General features: G+C 34.4%; 4 protein-coding genes across 8 annotated transcripts; 2 read left to right on the top strand and 2 right to left on the bottom strand.

Annotated features, from left to right (window-relative positions):
* Window positions 1-1007: 1007 nt before the first annotated feature.
* LOC108336411 (uncharacterized) lies at window positions 1008-5396 on the top strand. 4 transcript variants are annotated; one of them, XM_017572855.2, is made up of 6 exons: window positions 1008-1263; window positions 1983-2052; window positions 3332-3442; window positions 4162-4288; window positions 4361-4478; window positions 5010-5396. In XM_017572855.2, the coding sequence occupies exons 2-6, from the start codon at window positions 2043-2045 to the stop codon at window positions 5085-5087; spliced, it is 444 nt and encodes a 147-aa protein (XP_017428344.1). In that variant the 5' UTR covers window positions 1008-1263; window positions 1983-2042; the 3' UTR covers window positions 5088-5396. The 4 variants fall into 4 exon arrangements, with proteins under 4 accessions (XP_017428344.1, XP_017428345.1, XP_052727432.1 ...); XM_017572856.2 differs by having other exon boundaries at window positions 1019-1139; XM_052871472.1 differs by lacking the exon at window positions 1008-1263 and adding an exon at window positions 1571-1593.
* Window positions 5397-6179: 783 nt separating this feature from the next.
* On the bottom strand, window positions 6180-9542 carry LOC108337327 (UBP1-associated proteins 1C). The gene is made up of 6 exons (XM_017573828.2): window positions 9322-9542; window positions 9164-9238; window positions 8602-8732; window positions 6866-7355; window positions 6559-6672; window positions 6180-6466 (listed from the first exon to the last, which is right to left on the bottom strand). The coding sequence occupies exons 1-6, from the start codon at window positions 9406-9408 to the stop codon at window positions 6404-6406; spliced, it is 960 nt and encodes a 319-aa protein (XP_017429317.1). The 5' UTR covers window positions 9409-9542; the 3' UTR covers window positions 6180-6403.
* Window positions 9543-11543: 2001 nt separating this feature from the next.
* LOC108336164 (WD repeat-containing protein VIP3) lies at window positions 11544-15221 on the top strand. Its single transcript, XM_017572494.2, has 2 exons — window positions 11544-11994; window positions 14476-15221. Exons 1-2 carry the CDS (start codon window positions 11656-11658, stop codon window positions 15100-15102), a joined length of 966 nt encoding a protein of 321 aa, XP_017427983.1. The 5' UTR covers window positions 11544-11655; the 3' UTR covers window positions 15103-15221.
* A 731-nt stretch (window positions 15222-15952) lies between these two features.
* LOC128194928 (threonine synthase 1, chloroplastic-like) lies at window positions 15953-18736 on the bottom strand. Of its 2 annotated transcripts, XR_008246393.1 has the most exons (3): window positions 17033-18736; window positions 16325-16378; window positions 15953-16153 (listed from the first exon to the last, which is right to left on the bottom strand). XR_008246393.1 is itself a non-coding variant. In XM_052871471.1 (2 exons), the coding sequence occupies exon 1, from the start codon at window positions 18628-18630 to the stop codon at window positions 17050-17052; it is 1581 nt and encodes a 526-aa protein (XP_052727431.1). In that variant the 5' UTR covers window positions 18631-18736; the 3' UTR covers window positions 15953-16153; window positions 17033-17049. The 2 variants fall into 2 exon arrangements, 1 of the variants encoding a protein (XP_052727431.1); XM_052871471.1 differs by lacking the exon at window positions 16325-16378.
* Between the last annotated feature and the right edge of the window lie 2308 nt (window positions 18737-21044).

The following is a 21044-nucleotide window of genomic DNA, read 5'->3' as shown; positions in this document are numbered from 1 at the left end:
ATATGGGTCAATAATCAATTAGGTTTCTATATATAAAATTGGGATAAGTATGACTGGAATTTATTTCTTTTAAAATTCCTAAGTCACTGTTGAGTGACATATTAGCAGTTTATTTTCGAAAGGAATTTCCAATTTAAAATTCTTTCATCCATTCGGCAATTTTATCCAAATGCAGTAATTCCTTGGGCGATGGACCATTCATTTGTTTTTTTCCTCCAAAGTATATTAATTTTATTTGTTTAAATTTAGGTTTGTAGAAAATTATGAGACGTAAGTCCGCATTTATGATGTCACAACCACTAAAATACAGCACATACCAAACCAGCCAAAATAAGAAGACACTATTCATTATGCACAAAAACCGAATTAAACCGGTGCCTTATTAGTCAATCTTATCTATTTAATTATTTTTATATACAAATTTTAACAACAAAAAATTAAAGTTTAATTTCAAAACTTTTTTTAAAGATAAATATGAATGTAAAAGACAAAATGAATAATTATTTCATACCATATTATTAATATAAGACAATTATCTTAATAATTTCTTATAAAGAATTTGAATAATCTCCAACGAACCTTCCTCCTAACCTCAGTTACAATATAGTTTTAGTTCATCCAAAAACAAATAAACATTATTAAAGAATATTAAAACAAGACAATGGCCATAGAAAGACACGCGAAAGCCGCCAAGGAATCTGCATAAATAACCAAAACCTCGTCATTTTATTGTAATTTAGGTAGTAGGAGTAATTTTTAACTAAAAATATGTCTAAGTTTTTATTTTCTGATAACTTTGAAATATGTTCAATAATTTTATGTAAGAAGTTCGTTGTAATTCACATAAATATAGGTCTCTTGAAGTTAAAAGAATCATGCAAACCATTTTCTTTAAATTTGAAGAGTTTAAGTTTATTAAATATGCACAAAAATATTATTTTTTTATCAATAAATGTATGTATCGAATTTATTACCGTTTTAATCATATTGAGTTGAAGCCCATAGACATACAAGTAGACACAGCATAGTCAATCTTATTAAGCTTTGAATAGTTGAATATGGAAGGAAGGTGTTGAGCCAAGAAGGGATGAATTAGCAAAGAAGCAGCAGCAACTTTTCTCGATCAACACCTGTCAAATGCAAGCACACTCTCTTTCTTAATTATTTTCTGTTACTTTCTTCTTCTCACCACTACCCTTCCTTGGCGCTCCTCGATTAAAAAAAAGAAGGAAAAAAGAAAACATTCCCTGGCGCTATTCAAAGGCCAGTATCACTTTAATTTTCTCAATTTTATGCTTTTTCTTTAATTTTCTCTTTCATTTTTCTAAATGGGTGTTCCAGTTTTCCTTTTGATGCGGAAAAAAAATAGCTTTTTTTTCTCTGGGTTTTTGTTCTTGATCCAAGTTTATTCTTTCTCGATGGTTTAGTAGATTCAGGGATTTTCGTTTCTTTTGGTCGTTGCCCATTATCCTTTTTGGCACGTTCTTTACATGTGTTGCTTGTATGAATTAAAATTTCAATGCTTTTGTTATGTGAGCGGAAATTCTGAATTGCGGTCGATATCAATTGCAGTGTATGTTTTTTAATTAAGAGGTTTGTGGTTTTAGACGAACAGTTTTGTTGATTCGAATGATTATGTCTCTCATACATGGTTCTAATGGGAATCAAGAACAAAGGTTGTTCTTGTGACATAAGTAGAATGTCCCAATAACTCAGAATTACTGGGAAAAACTGAAGATTATGTATGGATTTTGTGAAAAACTTTGGATATTTCTCAGAATATGGGAGACCTTGCTTCCCTGTTCTGATTTGTGAGTGGCAGGTTTGTTGAATTATTCTGAAGACTTACTGAGCTTCAAAGTTGTCAAACCAATATGCCCTTATCTTGCAAGAGTTACTTTCTTTCTTTTTTTTTTGGTGAAAACATGCTGCTTTCACAACTCACTTTTCTTTAATCTAACATGTTACATTTTATCAAACAGGGATTTTGAGTGTTATCTGAATTGCTGGAGGCCTGAGAGTGCAAATTATCTCCACAACCGATGGATAAAGGTACTCTAATTCTCTTGCCATTATTAACCAACTAACTCCAATGGGTATAAGTAGAATTGACAATGCTTATTTGAAAGTGAATGTTCCTCATCATTTATCTCTTCTTTTCAATATGCCCAAGCACTACATCTTACCATGGCATATCTATTCCGAGAAACATACTGATCCTTCTTATGACATACATTGCTACGAGAACTTGTGCAACAATTTTTACTGAACAATACTTGTATTAGCTCCAGTGTGATTGGCAGGATTTGAATTTTGAACATCTGCTCAGCTTGATTTCCAGCCTTATCACATAGTTTATCATTGTTTTGATAATTGAACTATTAGGTTTTTGGATTCTAAATGTCACAGTTAGAATTACATTATCATTATGTTTGACATTTCACTAGCTATGAAAAAACTACCAAAAGCATGGAAGAGTTTCATTATATATGTTGTTTCTTATGGCCTTCTGTGAGAATGAACTTCCATCTAATAATTTAATGGAAAGGCAACATGCATTCTGTCATCGGAGTGTAATTTACATGCATGCAGTGCACAAACAGAAATAAATGTTTAAGGTAGATCCTAGTCACTCAGTTTTCTCCAATTTCGGTTTTAGTCCTAACAGTCTTCCTCTTAGGTTCTAACTCCTATGAGTTCACTTATTTGGGTTTTTAGTCATTGCCATCAACATCTTGGTCCCTATATTTTAAACTCATATGGAATTTAGACCCTTTAGTTATCTATTCATTAAGGTGTCCATCCCTATTTTCAGTGACATTGATCCTTATTGTTTTCACTTGTTAAGGTCAAAGTTTTGAGTCCTAGATAGTGGCGTGCAGTGGTCGGGTCTAAACTGTTCTACTACAACAGTCTTCATCATTATTATTACATCTATTTCATATTAGCTGCATTAAACTGTTCTACTGCAACAGCCCTGTAACAGGACTTCATACTGCTGTAGCGCTATTTAAAACCCTAATTATGGTACCAGTCCCTAATGTACCTAAACCTTTGTGGTTTGAAAATAAGGACCATATCCCCATAAAGAATATATAAATATAGACAAGGACTAAGAACTAAATGAATGAAAATTATAGGGATCAATATCTCGTTTAAACCAAAATCAAATTATCAAGGAAAGCGGGGTTTTCCATAGGAACAAACTTCCACTTTGCATGTCAATATGTTTGTAGAATATAACTGCATCTATGATATAAATAGGGTAATTTGAGACTGAAGATTCAATGCACTTACTTTCAATGAAATGAGATTTCCTTTGTTATTGCAGATGCTAGGGTGGAAGAGACTGTTGATTTGCGAACCAATGTGGAGTTAGTGAGATCAGTCTCTGATAAGCACCATGATCTTTTAAGGCCATCTGCTCGGAACTATTCAAGAGGTTTGGAATAAAAAAAAAATATTATTCTTCTATTTGTTTCCAATTATTCTATTATAATTTATTTTTCGTGATTTTTTGTTATAAAAACTTATTATCAAATAGGATCTGCTAGAACACATGGATTAGTATATGATGATGACACCAATGCCTTATATCATTCTCAATTTTCTTTTTAATTGGGATGAGATGCGGCTAGGAGTGTATGTTGCTGAATAACATATCTTACTCTAGTACATCTATTGTTCTAATTGTAACCAATTTGGAGGATTTTTTTTTTATTGTTTTCTACCTTTTCCGTTGCAACTGTTACATCATAAAGAATGAGCTCCTCTTTGCATAATTGATGAATGCAACTGTCCTTTTTTTTCTGCATCTTGTTTTCAGTGACTCTTGATTTTTATTTCCATTAGATCTATATAGAATTGTTAATAATTTCCTTCAGAGCCTTGCCCTTTGTCCTTGTGCTCAACCTCAAGGACCAGTTTTGTCTCTTTACTAGAGTTTAGAGAACTATGTATAAATTTTGGCCAAGTGGCTAATGTTCTTTAAGAAAGAAGGTCAAGAACAGGGTTGGGGATGACAAGTGTAGTGGTAATGTTCTGTATTAACTTAATAAAGACAACTAATGCACACATCAAAGCTTCTTTTTCACAGTTGCTCTTGATCTCATATGCAATTTTTTCCACCTGAAATGTTAACAAATTTTACGGCCATGGCAGGACAAGCAACAGATCCAGGTGGCCGTGGAAAGGGAAAGTATGTCTTAATTAGAGACCCAGAGGACTTCCAAAATGGAATTTATGATAAGCCCCTTCCATTTTATGGATGTGGAATCGGATGGTTCTCGTAAGTAATTTCAATCAACTGTGTTTCCCAATATCCTCAACTTGCCTCATGGCTTTGTTTGTTAAATGGCAGATTTCTTTTTGGATTTCTGTGTCCTCCCATGTGGTTCTATGCGACAATTCTCTATTTTGGAAATCACTATAGGAAGGATCCTAGGGAACGAGCAGGGCTTGGAGCCTCTGCAATTGCTGTAATCTCTCTCCCTTTATACTCTTTCTGTCCATTTGTCTGTTTGTTCCTGCATGCAGTTGCATATGTTAACAACAATGTTGTGCACTGGAATGAAGTCTTCTGTCACATAGCATTGGAGCAAGCTAAAACAAACAAGAAACCTATAGAAACACCAGTTTACTTGGATCAAACACTTTTCTTGAAATTGAATTATAGAAGTGAAGTTAAGTTCATTCCATATTTTGAAGATGTCTTTCAATGTACTGGCATCTCTAGTAACAGCTCAAAATATCATTTCATTGAATATTTTTGCAATACATGCCACAACCAATAATTTTAACTTGTGATAGATACCGTCGTAATAGAAATGTAAACCAATCAAACTATAACTTGATCATGCATAATGAGCTAAAATTGAGGATTGCGCTTCAATGTGATTGTAGTTGTTCTTGCCTTGTTAGTTCGTTTTCTGCATTGCAGATACTATGTATTATTTGTTCATTACTATGCTTGATTGTGTTGTCTAATTGGGGTGGTGATCAATTTGCAGGCATTGGTGTGCTCTGTAGTGTTGCTGATAATTTTTGGGGTAATTCTTGTGTTTAAATTGCGGTTCCTGTATTTATAATTCATGAGCAAAGGTGAGAAATAGAGAAGCAAAAGCATTTGGAAGCAATTCTGGCGTGATATTAGAAACAATTGGACATATGATGTATATAAGAACTTCAAATAGATGGAAAAAAAGCCTGCATATTGTTTGTGAAGTAATTCACAGCAAGAAATCTGTGGGCTATACCATAAGTTGAGAAAAGATGATTTGTCATATCCCTTATTTCATTATTTTCCTAACTCATTTATACTTAAAAAGAAATATTTTGAGGGAGTGTTTGTGAATCTCCCAAAATCACTATTAATTTTATTTTATTTTATTTGTTAACCCTTGGGATGCTGAAGTGTTGCTTATGTAGATAAGAAAAGTGCAAGGCTAACACAGCTAGAGAACTAACTTAAGAACGCTGACACACTGCTAATCATTTTTTATGGTTTACTGTAATGTTGAATAGTAAGACATGGAAACTTCTTGGTCTAAAACTTCTTTTAACGAAATAATTATTTTCTTTGCTCCCGTTTAAAAATTGTATATAACTTCTCAAGTACAAAATTTTGTATTCATTTTTATAGATATTAAATAGGTTTAAATAAGTGACCGTTTAATAGGTATCTTGAAGATCAAATGCAATTTCGACAACTAAGTTTTAGCTATCTTGAAACCACTAACAGGAAATCTTCATGCCATTTTATTCAGTGGGAAGGTGGAGAAGTTGCCACTCGTAAAAACTAAACTACGAAATTATTTTTACAACAAAACAAAATCTTAGTAGATTGCTTTCTCATTTTCAAGAATGTTATGCTTATTTGTATACATTTTAAAAAGTAAAAAACAGTACGTTTAATAACAAAAATATATGTAAGATGTAGTGTAAAACTGATCCGCAAATCAAGCAAGATCTAGGTACTGAATATTCGCCATCTACAAGTATAAACACACCTGATTTAAATGAAACTTGCTTCCTTCAATTAAAGAGTACATAATGAAAAGACTTGACTATTAAATACGTCTTAAAAGAGTTCTTACAGGAGAATATATATATATATATATATATATATATATATATATATATATATATATATATATATATATAAGACTACGTTCTTCAGATTCTACAATTAATTGCTTGTAATTCAACAAACCAAAAAAATCTCTCAGCCCTTCTTTTGGATTTTAGACAAAATAATAATTGAATATTTGCATAAAGCAACAACAATGTATTCGTTCCCAAAATTTTTCTATATGGATCTTTTCATGAATGAATGTCTACCAAGCAGCAAGACAATTAGGAAAAATTGCAGGACTCCTAGTCATAAGAACCCTAACTGGATCGGTCAGTTTTTAGCCACCAATCGCACGTACTTGTTCTCGACTGTAAATCTGGAGCTGGAATTGATCTGTCCACACAAATTTTTCATAAGAAAACCAATAATTATTGCTTTTAAAGGATTAGTTAAAAAAAAAAACACAATCAATTATAATGGCTTACCTTCTGCTCAAGCGCCTTGCTCAATTCAGCTTCATCCACTGCAATGCCAGATTCTTGCAGTGCTTTGAGAACAACTTTTCTAAGTTTCTTCATCTTCAAAATTCCATCAGGATGCTGTAACAAACATAAAAATAACCATCCACATTTAAGTGCACTAATGAAATTAGACGTATAGACCAATATTCAAGAATCCAAATTTAGAGCAAGATCGTTGTAGATGGTAATGTCATAGCAAGTCTAAATAAATCCGTCCTAAATCAAGCACAAAAACAAGAAAGGATGCCAGTCTGAGATTCAAAACACGTACTGATTTCAAGGCTGATTTGATAAATTTCTTCCATTTTATTTTATTTTTGACAGCAATTGTACAGCAAGGTTCTAACATCCCTTCTTTCTTCAAATTGCTCTTTCCTGTTGCTTTTTCACCCTGAATTACTTCTCCATTTCCCATGTCAACCGAAGTGTCATTCCTGTTTTTTTTAACAAGGTCAACAGATTTCCCATCCCCCAATGCTTCAAGTTTCCTCTTTTTCTTTGCTGAAGAAGTTCCATTCCCTTGTTTGGAGTCATTTTGTGTAGAAGACTCCTTCAATTTTGGCACCTCTACATTACTGTCATCTCTCACCTTGTCATTAGGACCAGTCTCCACAACAGTCTTAGCATCATCGGTAGCAGATTTATCTGCCTGGATTGGTTGCTGCTTTGAAGCATGGAATGCTCTCGCCTTTGCCCTGTGCTTCTTTCCGTCAGCATGGAGAAGAAGTGTTTGCTTACTTGTAGTTGTTGTATTGCAAAGACTGCAGAGTCACAAATAGTAGAGCATAATATGAGATAACCATACAGATGACAGAGAATATAAGAAAAATTCTTTCTTGGTGAAGATTATGGACATAATACCAGGCACAATTCATTACTATAACACACTTTTTCAAAGAGTGTCTCAGACCCTCAGATAATTAGCCACTTTTGGCAGTTGACTCTATTTTTAAAAAGTTCACAATCTACATTGTTGAGAGAAGACAAAACGATAAAGCATATGATGAATTCAGTGTTTACTTAGACCACAGCAAAGCTATTCAGTCTATAGAGGACAGAACATAATTACTAAATATTCAATTACCCTATTTTAAGCTAATAACATAAATATAGAATCTATATAATTGATCCTAATATCATCAATTATTATATCTATAGGATTCTACCATACACGTTTAACAGAAGGGAAGGGGGAGTGAACACTGCGCAGGCAGTGCACCATACTCACATGAAGTAGGCAACACCAACTAAAAGAACAAAGATGTTCTGAATTTTACTAGCATACATTTTCACAAAGATTGACACCAACACAGACTTGCTTTGCAGGCTAGAAGTCAATCAACACTAATAATATCATTAGCCAGCTGAATATATCTTATCAGATAGGATTACCATCCTACATTAAACTTATACACTAAACCTCTCCCTCTTGCATAAGGATGACAATAGGACTCCAGACCCATGGGTATCCACAAGCATTACCCACAATAGATATGATATTTTACTCACCAAATAGTTCTGTGTTCAGATATGATATGGATAATTACCCACAAAATTGTCTGCATGTATTTTAAAACTCAATCCTTCCCGTACCCACAGAGTATAGCTGCAATATCTTGTAAGTAGGATATGGAGGTATTACGATTTTTAACAAATAACCCCATTTGATATGTTTTATAATTAGGAATTAGCTCATATTTGAATTTTTCTTTTAATTAAGTTATGCATACTTCTGTAAAAAAACGCATGTAATCCACATTCAACTCCGTGCCCTTTTACACACATTATTTACACTACATAAAGACCACAAAAGATAAACTACAACCTTTATGATCCAGGAAACCCGTAAGACATGGTACAGAAACTCAAATGCATTGAGTAAGAACATAGAAGTCTAAATCTCAAAACTTCTTAAAAAATACAATGCAGCATCTTGATTGGCATTGATTCTGCAATGTAAACACACTGGCCACAACCATGATACTGGGAACCCATTAGAATACATACCTACAGAACCAAGGAGGCCGCTCAGATAAACCCACATTAATATCAACTTCAGGCCTCTGTTTGTTATCCTTGTTAGGCGTGGCAGTTGCAGCACTCAGAGTTTTGCCTTGGCCTTTTGGACCATACTTTTCCTGGAAATCAAAGTAAAAGTGGAAGGTGTAGAGAAAATAAGACATACATTTCACAGACTTGATGAAAATCCATATGCTACCAAAAAATCCAAACAACATGAATAAAAATTTGACTCCTCTAAAGTAAGGAAACTGCATAAATGCACACTATCCTCTAAAACGTGCCCCCCACTTCAGATTAAAATTCTGAATTTCAAGACAACAACAATAGAGAGAAATATTGAAAATCGTCAGTGAGGAAACTTTCAAGAAGCTCCTCTAGCGAGATCAAATCAACCAAAAATCCCCAGCACTAAAGAGGTGAAGTTAAACAAGAAAAAAAAAACGTTTATTGATTGAAAAAAAAAAAACTACGCACACAAACGCATCGAACAAAAACGAGACGGGGGAAGATCCATTGACAGGAAAGTGAAAATAAATGAGAGACTCACAGCTTCTGTAATGCACTGTGTGTGATCCTGAACGGTGTCACGCCCAAATATTTCCCCACAGTCAATGCACGACAACTGCATAACAGAAAAAAAAAATGAGCATTACAAATTCAAAAGATTGTGACGGGAATTGATGAAAAATGGGATTGAATGAGAACTTTGTAAGCGGAGCAAGTCCGAAAGTGACTCGACAACTTGGGTTTTTTGAGGTTGTCTCCACAATCTTCGCATTGAAACCAAACCATGTTTGTGATTTAACTTGTATGTTGCTTTGCGTCGGTACCAGGACCAAGCGAGGATGTTGGTTCTCTTTTACAACTTTTGGGTTTAAGAACAGGCTAGGGTTTTCCGTTTCGCTCCAGTATATCCTTTTTCTCTCATACCTTCAAATAATTTATCTTTCTTATTTTATTCACCTGAAATGGAAAAAAAATGTGAATTTTGGAAAAAAAAAATCTTAACCATAATGATCTTATTTATAATTTTTTTTCTCAATTAAGGCCTTTAAAAAAATTCAAAAACAAATTCAAGCCAACTTCATTTACCAAACTCGTTTACTGTTCACGATCACCCATGAAAGATCAATCAGAAGCTAGTTTTTCGAAAATTAAATCTTACTCCTTTATTGATAAAATTTAAAAATAAGAGTTTAAAAACAATAAATACAAAAAATAAAATAACATTATACTTATATTTAGTTTTATTATTTTTAAATAAGGAATTAAAAAATAATAATTTAAAAAGTAAAAAAAAACATTTTAATATAAATAGTATTACTTGGATTTGTTTAATTTTGATATTGTTATCAATAATTGATATTAAAATTTAATGAAATATATAAATGAAAAAATATATAAATATATATGACTATTTATTTAATAGATTTAAAATAAATTAAAAATAAATTAACAAGTATAGTTGTTATTGAATCTCAATATTTGTTGAATAAAATCAATGTGTTATTTTTTATTAAATTGATATTAATATTATTTTTAGAAGACAATCATATATCAAATTAATTAAAAAAACTTAATTAGTATTTTGGTTTTATATTTAGATATAAAATTCATTTTTGTCTTTATATTTTTTTATTCAATTAATTTTTTTTTAACCACATAATCCTATTAAGATGGATTCATTCATGTCGTAATTCCAAGACTTTCATTTTTTGTATGTTACACTATCCAAGATAGACACATAAATTTAATTGTAAATTTTTATTAATTTTACAAAAAGAAGACTTTATTTTACCCATGTAAAATTTATAGGACTTTAATTGAGTATGAAGAAAAATATAAAACCTAACTTATTAATTAAATTTTTTATTAAATTAATATGTGATTATTTACGAATGGACGTTAACTCCGAAAAAAAAAAGAAAAATATAAAGATCAAAATGATTAAAAGTTTAAATATAAAAACTAAATTATTAAATTAAATTTAATAGTGCAACTCATATAAAACTAAACAATTATCCTTCATTATCAATTATCATATACTAACTCGTAAAGTTATAGTCTCAAGCCATAAATAACACATGGTCGGACGATTGTAAATATGAATAGTAAATGTAACCAAACCAAAACTCAATTAGGGTATAATTTTTTTCTCTAAATTTATCGAAAATAATTAATTTTTCTCAATCTTATTTCTAAAATGAATAATTTTAATGAATAAAAAAGGGGAGTTGCTCCCTCCACCCCCACACATCTCTTCCTCCACCTCCCCTTTACCTTTTTGCCCCTTCCTCCACCTTTCCTTTACTATTTTGCCCCTCAGTAAAATTTTATTTTTAAAATTATTGTTTTTTAATTTTATTCATTTATAACATATTTCACTGATAACCTACCTAGTTCCTTGTATGAGTAAAATATTTTTCTGCAAAGCTTGGTGATCGTGAAAAGAATTATCAAGCAATCTTCCTCTTGTTCTCGGTGCAGTGCGTTTATGGTGTAGTGTCCTTGTCGTGGTTCCTCTCCAGGTACGTAGTCATAATCCTTCCTATAATTCTAAACCCTAAACTCTTCCCATACTTCTAATAATCCTTTGAATATCCAAGCCTATAATCCTTGCATGAGCCGCAAAACGTAGTAAAATAAAAACGAAACCTAAAAGGAACACTGCCTCTGGACGGATGACATCCTTCAACGGATGTCAACATCCGTTTAAGGCGAAACGGATGAACGGATGTCGACATCCGTTGAAGGATGTCATCCGTCCAGAGACAGTGTTCCTTTTAACTTTTGAGGATATAATTGTCATTTTAGAAGGATATAATTGGCATTTTAAAAAATTGGGGAGGTGGAGGAAGAGACGTGTAGGGGTGGAGGTAATGAAATTGGGCCTAGGACCTTAGGCCCATGAGAGTCAACCAGAGTTGAAGAAAAGTCCATAGCCGACATGGAGTGAGAAAAGAGCATAGCATAGGCGTAATAGAGAGTATCAGAGCAGAGAGTAGAATTGAGTTCAGTTCAGTTTCGAAGAAAATAAGGATGAAGCTGGGTGGAATCAAATCGGTGGAGAACGCGCACGATGATTCCGTCTGGGCGGTCACATGGGTACCCGCAACCGCCAACCGCCCACCGCTCCTCCTAACCGGTTCCCTCGACGAGACCGTCAGGCTCTGGCGCTCCGACGACCTCCTTTTGGACCGCACCAACACCGGCCACTGCCTTGGCGTCGCCTCCGTCGCTGCCCACCCTCTAGGCTCCCTCGCCGCCTCATCTTCCCTCGACAGCTTCGTCCGCGTCTTCGATGTCGATTCCAATGCTACCGTCGCCACCCTCGAGGCCCCTCCCTCCGAAGTCTGGCAAATGCGTTTCGATCCCAAGGTATAGCCTTTTTCCTCTCTTTACCTTATGCAATTGTCTCAAACTAGCTCTTGTCTTGTTCGTTGCCCTTAACCTAATACACTGAAATTTATCAACCAAAAAGGGAACTCGTGTGTGAAAATGCCATGCTGGCTTGTCTTTTATGAAGACTCTTGATTAGTTCTGAGGTTAAATTTTCGTGGAGAACTGGGAATGTTTGTGATTAATCGTTGTTTTAATTCTGATTCGACGTGCTTCGTGAACCCTGAGTAAGAAAAATCCGTATGTTAGGCCAGGGCTCGAAGTATTTACATTCTAGATAATTCTCGTATTGACTTATACATGTTTCTTAATGATGATTGTTGTAGCTTATGAAAAAGTGGTGGACTGTTTCTTAATCAAGACTTTGTTATGCAAATGAATCTAGTTTTCTGCAGGGTTTTATTTCTTACTCAGCCACCTTTTTAAGATATTGTTGGAATGGGCTTACAAGTCTAAAACAAGTAGAAACTGCCCGTGTTTATTACTTTTCCTTGAGCAAGAGGTATTTAGTGCAAAATGTATACCATAAACGACAAAACTGTAAGAATGGGATTAGTGAGTCTAAAACAAGTGGAAATTGCTTGTGTTATGTTAATTTGTCTTGCATAAGAGCTATCTAGTTCACAGAGATGTATACTGAAAATGACAGTTTTTTGGAGAGAAGGTTTCCATCCTACCCTGCAACTATTTAATATATTTTGTGGGAATGGGCCCAAAACAAATACAAACTTCCCTTGTGTGAATGCATGTTTCATTAATTTTTCTTGGTACAAAGAAATTTACGCGATTATAATAGAAAAAGTTGCTGGCCAAAGTAGAAAAAAATCACTTTCAATGAAAACTCTGCATGTTATATTGGTTTTATTTCAAAATGGGTTTTTTGCTCTATTGTCTTTTGTCCTTTTCTTGTCATAGCTGCCATCAGTATCATATGATACACGATTCATATAGTATAAGAAGTTAAGATTCTCTACCCATGTTGTAGGAATAGCTGGGACAGTTTTTCTGGAGGTTGTGTTGTTCAAATTGGGTGCATAAATGCACTTACAGCCACTCTTTTTTATTATGTGTTGTTATTATTTTTATATTTGCATGTTTGTATGTGTTATACTCAAGTGTATGTTATTTTTTTAAAGGTTTAATTGCTTCCTTTGTCCCCAGTTTGGTTGAATTGTGTCAAATTCATCCTCATTTTTAAAAAAGTTTCATTGTCGTCCTCACGTGGTATAAAAGTGTCAATTGAATCCAAACATAGAAAAAATTTGTGTTAAAGTAGTCATTTTTCCTATATCTCTGTGTCTTCCTTTCATATGTCACTTTTCTGGAGCTATGAAAAGCCTTAAATTGGATAAGGTAAAATGAATATCTGTACTTGATTGTATGAAAGGAAGACACAAAGATATAGGAAAAATGACTACTTTGACACAAATTTTTTCTATGTTTGGATTCAATTGACACTTTTACACCACGTGAGGACGACAATGAAACTTTTACATCACGTGAGGACGACAATGAAACTTTTTTAAAAATGAGGATGAATTTGACACAATTCAACCAAACTGGGGACAAAGGAAGCAATTAAACCCTTTTTTAAATGTTCACGAGTTTTACAATTCACTATACAAAACGGTTTATAATAAAAAAAGTAGCCTCTCCGATACATCATTTGTATCTGGATTCAACAACCTTGATAGCTAGGTTTCCCAATTGTTCCATACGTGTTGAAATGACCTCTTGTATTATTTTAGTCGGCACTAGTACATTGGCAATTTTTGCATACTTAATTTCTGCTTGACATGATTTTATTTGTTAACTTATAATTGTACTAACTGCAGGTGTCTGTAGTAATATATAATTATATCTTCAGCTCTCATGCTTCTTCTTTTTTTCTGTTTAAGACTACTACCATGTTCAATGTTACGAAGTTTTTTTGTCGCATAGAGGATCTTCACTATTTTGGAGTTTGCATATGTTTGATTCTGCAGTCACGGTAAATGTTTTTTCGAAGGATACCGTATACCTGGGGTCATTTGTTAGCTGTTAAAGTTAAAATGAGGTGAAAACCTCCAGGATCAGTTTTATGTGAACATTTATGAGAAAAATAATCCACTATTTTTGGTCAACATTCTTAAAGAATGTATGAAATTATTACAAGCATGAAATCCCAATCCCCAAATATTCAGTATTGCATGAAGGGACTTGTTAAACTCCCCAATTTATACGCTTCAAACTACTAAGATTATCTGTGCCTTGTTCTGTTGATTCACTGTAGTATTTACCTTCCCCTTCTATGGAAATTGTAATCATTCCACCATGAATTTGGAATTTGCAATAAAGCAGAAGTCATCCATTGCCAAGTGATATGTTACTAACAAAAATGGGCATTTCATCCCAAGTCTTAAAACTTATCCTTTTTACCAAAGAATAATTATTTGATCATCCATAGTTTCGTACCTTCAGGGTTCTATTCTAGCAGTTGCTGGTGGGGGTAGTGCATCAGTCAAGCTTTGGGACACTTCAACATGGGAACTTGTTGCCACATTATCAATTCCCCGTCCAGAAGGACCCAAGCCCACAGACAAGAGTGGTAGCAAGAAATTTGTGCTGTCAGTTGCATGGAGTCCTGATGGGAAACGACTTGCTTGTGGTTCGATGGATGGCACCATTTCTGTTTTTGATGTTCCTCGTGCCAAATTTTTACATCACCTTGAAGGTCACTTCATGGCCGTGCGGTCTCTTGTTTATTCTCCTTATGATCCAAGGGTACTGTTTACAGCATCGGACGATGGTAACATCCACATGTATGATGCTGAGGGGAAAGCTTTAGTTGGGACCATGTCAGGTCACGCTAGTTGGGTACTTTGTGTGGATGTGAGCCCAGATGGGGCGGCCATTGCCTCAGGTTCAAGTGATAGATCGGTAAGGCTATGGGATCTTAGCATGAGGGCATCTGTGCAGACAATGAGCAACCATACAGACCAGGTATGGGGAGTGGCTTTTAGACCACCTGGAGGGACTGATGCGCGAGGTGCTCGTCTTGCTAGTGTATCTGATGACAAGACCATTTCACTTTATGATTATTCTTGATTTAGACATTGCGCCCTCTATTTGTACTCTTTAAGCTTATCATCTCGTTATTGCTTTGCCGACAACTTCATTTTCAATTCAAGGAAATGCATGCTTCTACATGCTGTATCCTTTATTCATCTTTTTGTTTCCCGTCTTAATTTTTATTGCTTTTCGGATAACAAGCAAAAATAGATGTGATCCTGCGTCTTCTGACCTAATTAATCTTGAAAAAAAAACAGTCTGCACAGTCATGTGGTCCAAGACTTTTTATTTTAGTTAAACTTCGATATTCCTAGACGAACAAAGGATATAGGTTGTTTTTTTAAGTTAGGGATTAATTTATCGTGACAATAAAATAAAATTCATTTTTATCTGGACGAAAGTAAATTACTGATTGACTTGGAAGAGTGTGCTTTCACGGCGTCCCCTATATTTTGTTTGAATTAGACTAGAATGGTTTGAATTCAGCAATCGGAAGAGAGAAAGTTACACCTGTTCCTCCCATTTTACATATTTGTTTTTCATTTATTAAATCATTTATTAAAATCAAATAAAAATTAATGATGAGTTAATGATTTCATAACCACTAACAACTATAAATTTCATTTTATTGTTCTACATACACTCCCTTCCTTCTTCTTATTTTTTTTTTTACTTTAAAATAAAATAACAAATAAATCAAAAAATTAAAAGATATTTCAAAAACATATTCAATATTATTTAATCATAAAACATAACATAAAAATAAAATATATAAATATAAAATATTAACAAAAAATTATATAAAATATTAACCAAAATAAATTAAATATACTAACATAATATTTCATACATATATTTTTAAAACAAATTTAATACTATAAATAAATATCAAAAATACTAAATAATAAATAATATGAACAAATACAATTTATAAATTTTAAACAAATTTAATTAAATATAGCAAAAGAAGATAAAGTAATAAAGAAACCCTAAAAATGCAAGCACGGTTTCAAGTGTGACCACCGTAAACTGCAGATCGAAATGCAGCTAGCTTCATTGGCAGTTCCAAGTGCAGTTCCAAGTGTAGCTGCACACAAAAGTGATGAGGGAGGAGGAAAAAAGTGTGGGAGGAAAAATATTGTGAGCTAATCTGAAATGCGATTCAGCTTTTTTAAAGTAAAATATTATTTTTGAGAAGGGTAGAGTTGTAAATAGAAAAAAGAAAGAAGGTGCGATATTAGTGAGGTGCAGGGAGAACCTCTCAGAGTTACGTGGTTTTCCTTTTCTTTTTACCAACTTCTACCCTCAGCGACTGCAAAATTGTGAGCCAGAAGCAGATTATTTATATGTAGCATTACTTATTGGGTACAATTATGATGGAGGAACAATGGTTATTTGGTTTGGTAGTGGTTGTAAAGCCGTATGGGTTCAAATGTCCTGGTGATAGTCACGTAGAGAAGTTGTACGTTGTTTGCGTAATCATACAAAATTGGTCACGGATAATCGCCATTTTTTATAAAAAAACAAGTAAAAACCGTTATAAATTCAAACTAATCAAACGATTTGTAAAGATTTAAATGAATAGTTGGCCGCCAGAAAAAGCGCAAACATGAAATTTTCCGCGACCTCTCATTTTCGTTTTTTAGTCAAATGTATCATTAAGGACGTAATCGTGTTTGACGGTAAAATAATCAAGTATGTTTTTTTGCAAATAAAAAGATACCAATATTAGTATTGCAATGGGATGGTGTGTGTGGGTGGGCTAAAGAGGGAAAGGAATTAAGCATTTGAGGGGGATATTGTTAGTGGCAAAATACAAAAGAAAAGGAGAAAAAAAGAAACTATTCATTCATATGATGGTACAAAATCTGAAACCCAATAGCTAAACTTCTATGAATAACTTAAATTGAAAAGATTTATTTGATGTGATTGATGAAATGAAAAGCGGAAAGAAAGCTTAACTTACTTGGCAGCGGCAGTGGGTCAAGAGATGTTAGACTTGGGGGATTTATCATGCAAGAAGTCCTTGAGCTTATCCATGACAGAGCCAAAATCGGCCTTAACAGAAACGGGAGGGTTGGCAAAACGGCCCATTCCAGGAATTGCCCCAGTGTGATAATCAATCTTAGTCTGCGCAAACTTCAAGCCATGGGCAGTGCTGACCACCACAACCCTCTCTCTGGGTCCAATAACCCCACTATTCCTGAGCTTGATGAGAGCCCTGAGAGCCACCCCAGTGTGCGGACACGTAAACATTCCAGTAGTATCAGCCTGCTGCGTGGCATCCATTAACTCCTCCTCTGTGGCCTCCTCCACAATCCCCTCCGAGTTCCTCAGAGCATGGACCGCCCTGTCTATAGAAACAGGGTCACCAATCTGAATCGCAGAAGCAAAAGTAGTTTTCGCCTTCACAGCCTTGTAGTCATTCCACCCATTCTTGTAGTACAAATACAAAGGGTTGGCATTCGCAGCCTGAGCACATACAAGCCTCGGAATCTTCTCCACAAGCCCCAAATCCTTGCACATCTTGAATCCCTTGTAGAACGCATAAATGTTTCCCAGATTGCCCCCGGGAATAATCACCCAATCCGGAACCTCCCAGTTGAACTGCTGTAGAATCTCAATCGCAGCAGTTTTCTGCCCCTCCAGCCGCAAACTGTTCAACGAATTCGCTAAATAAATCGGCAATTCCGCGGTTATCTCACGAATCAGCTTCATGCACCCGTCGAAATCGGTGTCGATGCTCAGCACCAGAGCACCGTTCGAAACCGGCTGGATTAGCTGCGCGGTCGAGATTTTGTTCGCCGGGAGGAACACGATGGAGGGGATTCCCGCCATCGCGCAGTACGCCGAGAGCGCGGCCGAGGTGTCGCCGGTGGAGGCGCAGCCCACGCCGACCACCGGTCGGTTCATCTTCCGTAGACGGTTGACCTGGCTGACGAGCACCGTCATGCCGAGATCCTTAAAGCTTCCGGTGTGGCTGATTCCGCAGTGCTTCACCCACAAATCGTTCATTCCGGCGCACTCTTTCCCAAACCTTTCCGCCCAGAAGAGGTTCGAGTTGCCTTCGAAGGCGCTCACGATGTCATCGGGGTCGATTTCCGGCAGAACCCACTCCTTCTTGCTCCACACACCGGACCCGTACGGCCACGTCGTCTTCCCCACGCGCGAGTCGAATAGCGTCCGCCAGTACGCGCCGTCGAATCTCTTCAGCGCCTCCATGTCGTGCTCCACGTCCAGGAGACCCCCGGAGCGGCTGCGGTACACGATTTCATCGAGCGAGTACGATTCCGTCGAGTCAAAGCCCGCGTTGAAGGGAACATACTTCGCCGTAAAGTTGTGCGCGCCGCCGGCGCGGTGGTGGCGCGCCTCGTCCTTGATGTTTGGCGGCGGAGGCGAAGGAGGGGGGTGGTTGGTGGTGGTGTTGAGGTGGGAGGAGGAGGGATCGAATGTAGAGGAGGTGCATGACACTAGCGTGGAGGCGCAGCGGTTTTTATTATTAGGGATTGAAATCGAATGATTTGGGAGAGTGGAGAAGGAAGGGTTCAACAGCGACGACATCATTTTCCTTATTATCCTTCCTTTTTAGAGAAGAGAAAGTGAAGAAGTTAAGTGAAGTTAGTGATGAAATATGAATGGTTCTTGTTTTTATTTATTTTCTTCTTTTGCTAAAGGAAAAGGGAATGTTATTCCACCACCCACCTTCATCTCCACGTGAAATTTATGCTCTCAATCGTTATTATTGTGTTGGATAATTAATAAGTGCTGATTGAGGCACATTATAAAATTACCAATAGCTCTTAATAAATAAGATGGTCAACTTTCACTCGGACATACAAACAGGTCACCACTTTCAAATGAGAGTCGGATTACTCACTCAATAATCAAAATAATTAATTTTAATATTTATCAACTTAGAGATAAAATATAATTATTTACATAAATTATTATTAATAAAAAATCTAGAGGTAATGAAATAGATAATATGCATTTTTTATATTATTAATATTTGGGATGTGAACATTGACTTTTGAAATCAAATTATCTTATGCAACAACTATTACTTGACGTTGGACTATAATCTAGATCTTACACCATGAAACTAAGATTCTTTCTTCACTAATATTGAATTGTGTGAAGGTTTATATACCAAATTAGAATGAAAAGTTTAAGGGATAAAACTACCATTGATTTAAAATTTTGAAAGCTTAAAAGTTATAAAGTATTTAAAATTACATAAATCCTTAAATAAGTGTCATACAATAATATTTTTACGTGATTTTAAACCTCTTAAAAGATTAAAATAGTGGTATTAATTCTCGCTCTTAAAATTTTCTTTTAATTTAAACACTATAAATAAAAAATATTTAATTAAAATGTAAATTTTAATAAAAATATCAATATAATATTTATTTAAAACTTAAACCTAGTCCCTTTAAAATTATCCTATTTAAAACAATTATTTTGACTAAATTGAATAAAACACAATAAATATACAAATTAAATTGCATATAATATGTAACAGTACTATTATCATATGACACAATATTCTATTCATACATAAATATTTTTTTTAAATTAAGAAAAAAAAAACTACAAAGTGACACATAGTATAAATAGTTCATTATTTATTAATTATTTAAATAGTATTATAATAATGACTAAATTAAAAAAAAGGGAAATTAGTCATTAGTTATGCAGAGTTAAAATTAATCATTGCAAAGTTAACAAGGAAGATGAAAGACAACAATAAAAACAGAATGAGTGGCCTAGTCAATGCTCATTGTGATAAAAAAGCCAAATGAAATTATGCAAATAACACTTATAAACAACACTAACCACAACCTTGCAACTAAAACTTAAGATCGGACACCATAAATTAAAAGTGAACTTAAAGGAGTTTGCATAACAACACACTTATTAAACAATAGCTAAAACTGAGTTTACTACAGAGAAAAATAGAAATAACATAACACAAGAGAGTGAAACCAATGAAACAATGAGCTATACAAAAAACGAGAGTAAATAGCATGCTTAGAAGAGATAATACCAGACTTATGCATATAGAGTTGATAGCAAACTGAAATGGAAACTCAAGCTAAACAATAGAAGCATAAACATCATATTGGCTAAAAAATTCATCATGGTTTTCAAATTATAATCTTAAACCAACAATAAACTGAACACTGAACTAAACTGCGATAAATAATCGCCCTTGCAAAACAAAATCATGAATGTATGAAAACTAGTCCTCTTAGCCTTGAAAAACACCATGAAGCTCTCAAGAATACAACACCCAAACCTCTTAGCCTTCAAATTACTCAATGCATTACTTGTATATAGTGTATTAACATTTCTATCTAGATGGGTATTATTACGCGTCTCAATAGTGAATGATGATTAGTGCTTCAAATATGAACATTTTTTTTCTGTGTTAATAATTTTAGCGAACCTAAGGGTTAATCACTAGTGATTTTGTCTGTATGGCGGGATTCAATAAGTTGTTTTAGAAAGTCTAAATGCTTGAGTAATGATATGATAGACTAAAATCAACATCAATTCCATCTTCATAAATTCATTCATTAATTTCAATAATCATAACACTTCGTCATTATCTTCTTATACTTCGAATACGATTTTCAAACAAGCATTTTTATATGAATGATCAAAACCATTTAGGTAATTACAAATATACTTATTGTCTCATACCTTAAAACGAGAGGTGACATTGAAAACATGAGCAAGAGCCAGTTTGTACCTTTTGGTAGTAGGACATCATGAATAGAGATATCAATAATGGGGGAAGAGAGAATAGAGGAAGACGTGTAGGAAGAAATTCCTTGAAAAAACTTATTCTGGCCCAAAATAGCACCAAAAAAATTATTTTTCACACTTCAGTAATGATCTTCATGGGTCTCTAACTTTTTTTTTCTTTTCAGAACAGTATAATCAATCTAACATGTGTTTATTCTAGTTGT

This window comes from Vigna angularis, chromosome 1, assembly GCF_016808095.1.
Source record: "Vigna angularis cultivar LongXiaoDou No.4 chromosome 1, ASM1680809v1, whole genome shotgun sequence".
NCBI classification, from domain to species: Eukaryota; Viridiplantae; Streptophyta; class Magnoliopsida; order Fabales; family Fabaceae; genus Vigna; species Vigna angularis.
Note: the sequence above shows the minus strand (reverse complement) of the source record. Positions and strands in the feature narration are given on the sequence as shown.

Excerpts from the sequence above, each read along its gene's own strand:
- LOC128194928 (XM_052871471.1), bottom strand. The coding sequence starts at position 18,630 with ATGATGTCGTCGCTGTTGAACCCTTCCTTCTCCACTCTCCCAAATCAT.
- LOC108336411 (XM_017572855.2), top strand. Across the intron at positions 4,289-4,360 it reads TGTGGAATCGGATGGTTCTC|ATTTCTTTTTGGATTTCTGT; the intron begins GTAAGTAATTTC and ends GTTAAATGGCAG. Across the intron at positions 4,479-5,009 it reads TTGGAGCCTCTGCAATTGCT|GCATTGGTGTGCTCTGTAGT; the intron begins GTAATCTCTCTC and ends ATCAATTTGCAG.
- LOC108336164 (XM_017572494.2), top strand. The coding sequence starts at position 11,656 with ATGAAGCTGGGTGGAATCAAATCGGTGGAGAACGCGCACGATGATTCC. Across the intron at positions 11,995-14,475 it reads AAATGCGTTTCGATCCCAAG|GGTTCTATTCTAGCAGTTGC; the intron begins GTATAGCCTTTT and ends TCGTACCTTCAG.
- LOC108337327 (XM_017573828.2), bottom strand. The coding sequence starts at position 9,408 with ATGGTTTGGTTTCAATGCGAAGATTGTGGAGACAACCTCAAAAAACCC. Across the intron at positions 7,356-8,601 it reads CGGCCTCCTTGGTTCTGTAG|TCTTTGCAATACAACAACTA; the intron begins GTATGTATTCTA and ends GTGACTCTGCAG. Across the intron at positions 6,673-6,865 it reads TCAAATCAGCCTTGAAATCA|CATCCTGATGGAATTTTGAA; the intron begins GTACGTGTTTTG and ends TGTTTGTTACAG.